At 44.5% G+C, this 6,000-nt stretch overlaps 1 protein-coding gene across 1 annotated transcript in view; it reads left to right on the top strand.

Annotated features, from left to right (window-relative positions):
• ANKRD31 (ankyrin repeat domain 31) overlaps window positions 1-6,000 on the top strand; it is a 136,574-nt gene that overhangs the window by 61,995 nt on the left and 68,579 nt on the right. Inside the window, 1 exon segment of the mRNA XM_019531705.1 lies at window positions 324-1,827. Within this exon segment, the coding sequence (XP_019387250.1) occupies window positions 324-1,827 (1,504 nt within the window).

The following is a 6,000-nucleotide window of genomic DNA, read 5'->3' on the forward strand; positions in this document are numbered from 1 at the left end:
ACTGTAATTGATTCCATCCATTTTTCAGGTTATACACAAACTTGTAACAGTGGCACATAGCTGAGGTGGCCATATAGCTTGCTTTTTTAAGAAAGAGGGGAGAGTATGCACTTTAAACCCAGGCATTTTAATAAAAATTACATAATTTAATGACTTAATCAATTTGTTATATTTTTGAATGAATTTCTCTTACCTGTTGTGCAAAAGATCCTCATAAACAGAGGAAGCTGGTTAAGTAGTTGTACAGTAGAAATAGCAGTAGAATGAAATATAACAAAGCAGTCTATTATAAATTATATTAATCATATATTTTGCTTTTGTAGTTGGGAGTAAATTCAAATGTTCCTGTTCAGCATTCACATATTAATTATGGTGAAACAGCAAAGAAATGCTACGTAAAACCAAGTAGTAGACAGAATTCGGTATCCAATGCAAAAGTTCCTAGGTTGCTGAATGAGAAAACATTAAAAGATGCAAGACTCGTTCCAACAAAGAAATCAGTAACTGGTTCAACACGGACTTCATATATTGCAAAGAATAAAAATAGCCAGAAATTCAGTGATCACAAGACAAATATGTCTCTTCTAGATGCATCTAAAGGAAAACCTAGTACAAACCACAAAACCCATGATTCTAAGTTTGAGTGTAACACTAGGTTCACAGTTGCTAATCTTTCTTCCAAAAGAATAACTGCATCCTCTTTGCATCAGAGTAGCAGTCCAGAGAATGTTTGTGAAGTTTCAGAAAAATCCAGCATGCACCAACAGGCAGAAGTGCAACAACATCCTGACATTAGTGATAGTATCAATGCTCACCCCCTTTCAGAAGAAAAGGAAACGGCTTATAAAAGCAGCACATCTTCAGTAACAATAAAGGAACAAAGAGTGAGTTTACAGTACACTGCATTGTCAGTCACTGTAGAAGAAGCATCTGCAGAGCAGCCTGAGACTGAATTAACAAAACTTGATTCTCACTCAGAATTTTCTATGTGCAAAGAAGATGGTATGCCTCTTGTGAAAGCAAAGGAATATTTTATGAATCATGATAATGAAGACCATTGTCTTAAGCATACTAAAGAGGACAGCATGATTGAAAAGAGCATGATTGAAAGAAGTCTGGATACAGCCAAAAGTATACCCTCAGAACAAATTATTTATTCTAACAACTGTAGCCAACAAATTGAATGTGATACTGATAGAGAAAAAAATAATGAGGAGGAACAAAGTTTATATCCCTCCTTGCCCTTATCTGAACATAGTTCTTTAGAGAGGAGCCAGTTACAATCCGGAAACCTAACTCCTTTTTCTGCACAGAAAGCTGTAAACCTTCCTGAATCAGACTGTGCTTTCCTTTCTGAGCAGTATAGTGTGAATGAGAAACAAAAGATTTATAAACATCTTTCCCAAGATATAAATAACTGTATTGGGCAAACACTTCAAAGAAATACAGAAACATTTTCAGTACATGAAAGTTTAGAGCCCACTAATGGAGGTAGTGTTTTTGAAATGCCTGACAGTTATAGCAACAGTACGCCAAGTCATTTTGCTGATCAAATAGATGAGGAGATGGGGATGGTGTTAGGCTCAAAAATTAATGCAGAAAGATGTTACAGGGAGAAAATGGGAGTTGTAAATAATTCAGAGAGTAACCCATCTATAGCTTTACAGCTAAACGAGAAAGTAGTAATGCAACTGAAAAGAAAAAGACAGGATCTTCAGGAGATCAATCAAGATACAGATTTGTGTTCCACTAGCACTATGGACAAGAATTCACTTGATCCATGTGAGCTAACTCAAGAAACACAGCAGGAAATTTCCCAGAAATCAGGTACATTTTTTTATTTAAAAAAAAAATTCCTTTAGGAATTCACCATAGGCGTTTACAGTCTAGTATAGATCTCTGAGGCTGTAAACAGTAAGGGTGTGTGAAGTAGGCCCTATTTGGATTTGGCCTGAATCAGGGACGGTGATTCGATTAATTGATTCAGGTCACTGTCCTTGATTCAATTCGGCCAAATCCAAATCCAAATATTCGATGCTGATTCAGAGAATCAGTGATTCAGGCATAGACAAAGCTTTAAAAGTTTTTTCTACATACCTTTAGGTACCTGGATGACTTGTGAATGCTGTGATCTGGGGCAGATGAAGCATCCCACAGGAGTGTAGTGGGGCCCCCCACATGCTTGGTGGCGAACCTGGAAGTGGACTGGAAGTACTTCTGGTCCACTCTTGGGTATGCCAGGGAGTGCATGGGGGGCCCCCCCTGTACCCAGGCCCAGTGATTGGCTGTGGGGGGATCCCAGGTGCCCTTCCCGGACCCAGAAGGCACCAGTCACTGAGCCGGGGGGGGAGGGGTGGGCACTGGGGCACCTCTGTGTGCTCCCTGGTGGACCCAGAAGTGAACTGGAAGTGTTTCTGGTCCACTCCCATGTCTGCTGTTGAGCACACTGGGGAGCCCCCTGTGCTTGTGTAGGACACTCCATGTGCCCCAGCGTTGCAGCATTCATGAGCCTCTGCTACCTAGAGGAATGTAGAAAAAAATTTAAAGCTGTCTCTATGTCTGAATCTTCCTGAATCTCTATGAATCAGTTTGGAAGGTTCTGATTCTATTCAGAGAGATTAAAGCGTCCTTTGATTCAATTCAGATTTGGAGATTTGGCCACCGAGTCAGGCCAAATCTCTGCCGAATCAAATCAGGGTCCAAAGTTTTGCATAGCCCTACTAAACAGGCATCACATTTAACCCAGGATAAATTTTTTTGTCTTGTGATTCCTCAGATATACTGGTCCACTGTTCCACTTCAAGTTGTTGTGAAGTATGGAGGAGGAAATGTGTTAACATCTTTTTTCTGGGACATAGCTGTGTGCATCTGTACCATTATTGTGCTTTTTCCTCAGACAAGTCAACCATGCTATATGCTCCTCTCTGGTGGAGAAGCAGGAATGCAGCTTGGAAGGGTGGCCTGCATAAATGACTGCTGTGCCTGTTTTGGTCCAGGTTAAACCCTGGGACAATCATGTCCATGTCAAATGAGATGTTTATTTCCAGCCTTAGAGCAGCAGAGTATATGCAATATGATAAGAACATATACAAATGCCAAGTGCTTGAAATTCATTTTCAGACATGTTACCAAGGATGCCAAACTAATGGCTCATGAGAGGCAAGGATTTTTGGGGGTGACATCTTTTATTGCAGCAACAGGCAAACTTTCTGGCACAAGGTATCCTCTCTTAGCAGCAGTGTAGGGATGCAGCTGAGTGCCTGGGACAAAGTGGAAGTAGCAACTTTTGGTTGCCCCTGCAATTATGAACATGTGGCTGCAGGTAGCAGCCATTTTTTTGTACCTTCCTCCATCCAAGGCTAGGGACAGACATTACATATAAGCCAGTTTAAGTGATCAAAACCTGTTTTAAACCTGTAACAGAACATAAGATCAGCACACATAAACCAGTTTCAGAATAACTAAAATTGGTTTAACACAAACCTGGTTGAATGTAGTATTGGATAGGCCTGTGCAAAATGGCTAGTATTCACTTCGGATTTGGCTGATTTGGGGGACAGTAATTCAATTCAGTGATTAAAATCACTGTCCCAAATCGATTTAGCTGTTGCCGAATCTCTGAATCACCCAGGCCCACTCCCCCACCCACTCTCCCAGCCCCAGCACTAGCTGCCTTGCCCACCCCAGTTCCCAGCACTTTGGGAAAAAAAAAGCCCTGGATCACTTGGTGCTGCTGGGCAGGGGGGTGATCCCCACTGCCCCCTGCTGTGTGGAGGGGCTCTGCATGAGCCCCCTGACCCTCACCTGCTTCCTCAGCCCCTCCATGGCTGCCCCACCCACCCAAGCTCTGACCCTTTAAGGAAAAAAAAAACTGAGAAAACCCCCCTGCACTCACCGTTCCTGCTGGACGGGGCACAATTCCCGATGCCCCCCCACTGCCCTGCGCTGCATGGGAGGTTCTTCCAAAACTCTGAGGCCACTGCAGGAGTGGTGAGGGGTTTTTCTTAGACTTTTTTTCTTAAAGGGCCAGAGCTGGGGCAGATGGGGCAGCCATGGGGGAGGGGCTGGGAGGTGAGGGGGACTGGGACCTCGTGCAGAGCCCCCCATGAACTGTGGGACAGTGGGAAGGGAAGGGAGGGCAGCCAGGCTTGCCCCCCACCTGGCAGCACTGGTGAGAGGGGCTTTTATTTAAAGCACTGGGAGCTCCAGCTGGGCAGGGCAACCATGGGGGGGCTGGGGAGTGGGTGGGGGTCAGGGAGCTGGGGGACCAGGCAGGGAATAGGGCCTGATAGGGATCCCCCCATGGTTCCCTCCTCTCCCCACCTCCTGTGCCTCTACATACCAGCTCCTAGTCTGGCTTCAGCTCCCTGCTGCAGCCAGCAGGGACTGCCTGAATCATCGAAGCTCTCAAAATCTTTTCCAATTCAGAGTCTCCCAGCATCCCAGATGTTTGCAGCCCTGGGCTGGGCTGTCTACTCCAGAGAACAGGGCTGGCCCCACCCCTTTGATCCCTTGCCAGAGCTCTGGCAGAGACTGCAGGCACAGCAGGGTCTGCCTGGTTTCTCCCTGCCCCCCCTTGCTGCTTGCTGCTCAGGCAGGGATCCCCTCCCTTCCTCTCATCTTCCACAGCCCCATGGACCTTAGGCATGTGGTATGCTAGCTGATCTGTGTGTGTATCGCCAATTTCATTGGATCAGGCCAACAAAGCAGGGTCCGCTTAGGGCTTTTGGGACTAATCAACAGGTCAGCTGGTAATGTCCCTCCATTCCTTCCTTGCAAAAAGCTGTTTTAGAAGAGCTTGAACTAATGAGAGAGGATTTTGTTTTGGTGATGGGCAGATAAACGCTGTGCTATCGGCTTCCTGCCGGCTCTCTTGCCTGTCAGGTTTGCAGACAGGATGAAAAGCTCCGTATCATCAACAGATGTATGCACGTCACACCCTCCCTTTGTCTCAGAGTGCTAGCCAGGTGCTGAGGTCTGGCAATACTTCTCTTGAACAGTGAGTGGGGAAAAGCCTGGAAAAATGCAAACAGGGTGGGGGTTTACACTCCTCCCTGATCAGAGTGTCTTGCTAGGGCCTGGCTATGCCCCCCTGCATCTCAGCACTGTGGAAGGGATGAGAAGGCTACTCTAGCACTCCCCCCCAACTCCAGTTTCTAGCCTGAGCCACTGCAGGCATGTGCTTGCATTTCCTCAGTCCAGAGTGAATATCTGTGCAATTGCAAACCGGTTCATCCTAGGCAGGTTAGACTAACATGCAAAGATTGAGTCAATTAATGTCTGTCCCTAGCCCAAGTTGATGCCCAGGTCAGTCGCCTGTATTGCACACCCCTGACCCTTAGTTATGGGGTCCTTAGTTCCTTAGTTCTAGTAAAGGAGGAGACACAGCTTGACTTAAGTAACAGGCAGAACAAAGATCTGTGTAAAACTCTCTATGTAAATAGAAACAGTCTGCTTAGAGGAATGGGGGAGGGTTGTACAAGCCAATTTACTGAGCTCAAGCTGTGTCTGTTCCTTTCCCAGACCTGAGGAAGCCTAATCTAAGATCCTTCCCAGCTATACAGCTGGTCCAATAAAAGATATCACCTGAAAAATATCTGAGCCTCTCACATTTTCTGGGCTATCATGACTGCAACATCATTTCAAAACTAATTGATTGTATCCTGGCCTCCATTACTTTTAACTATCAAAATATGACAGTAACACTGGTATTGATTACATTCTTTACAGTGAAATTCCTGAACAATCTAGCTTTGCTAAAACTGGAATAAAACCACCACTTTTTTTAGAGAAATATTTGAACTTTTGTTAATTCAGTCTTAGCCAAGAAGAGTACAGTGGAGACTGAATAAAATGTTTGTAATAGAAAAATACTTCTAGAACTTTAGACTATTCTATGTTGCCTAGACATCATAAATACTTTATCATTAAGTTTCAGTATCAGTTAATAGACCTAATGTTTCAGAAATTCATAACTGGTGTACCACAGATATTCTGATA

This window comes from Crocodylus porosus, unplaced genomic scaffold (assembly GCF_001723895.1).
Source record: "Crocodylus porosus isolate Cpor-Errol unplaced genomic scaffold, CroPor_comp1, whole genome shotgun sequence".
Taxonomy (NCBI): Eukaryota; Metazoa; Chordata; order Crocodylia; family Crocodylidae; genus Crocodylus; species Crocodylus porosus.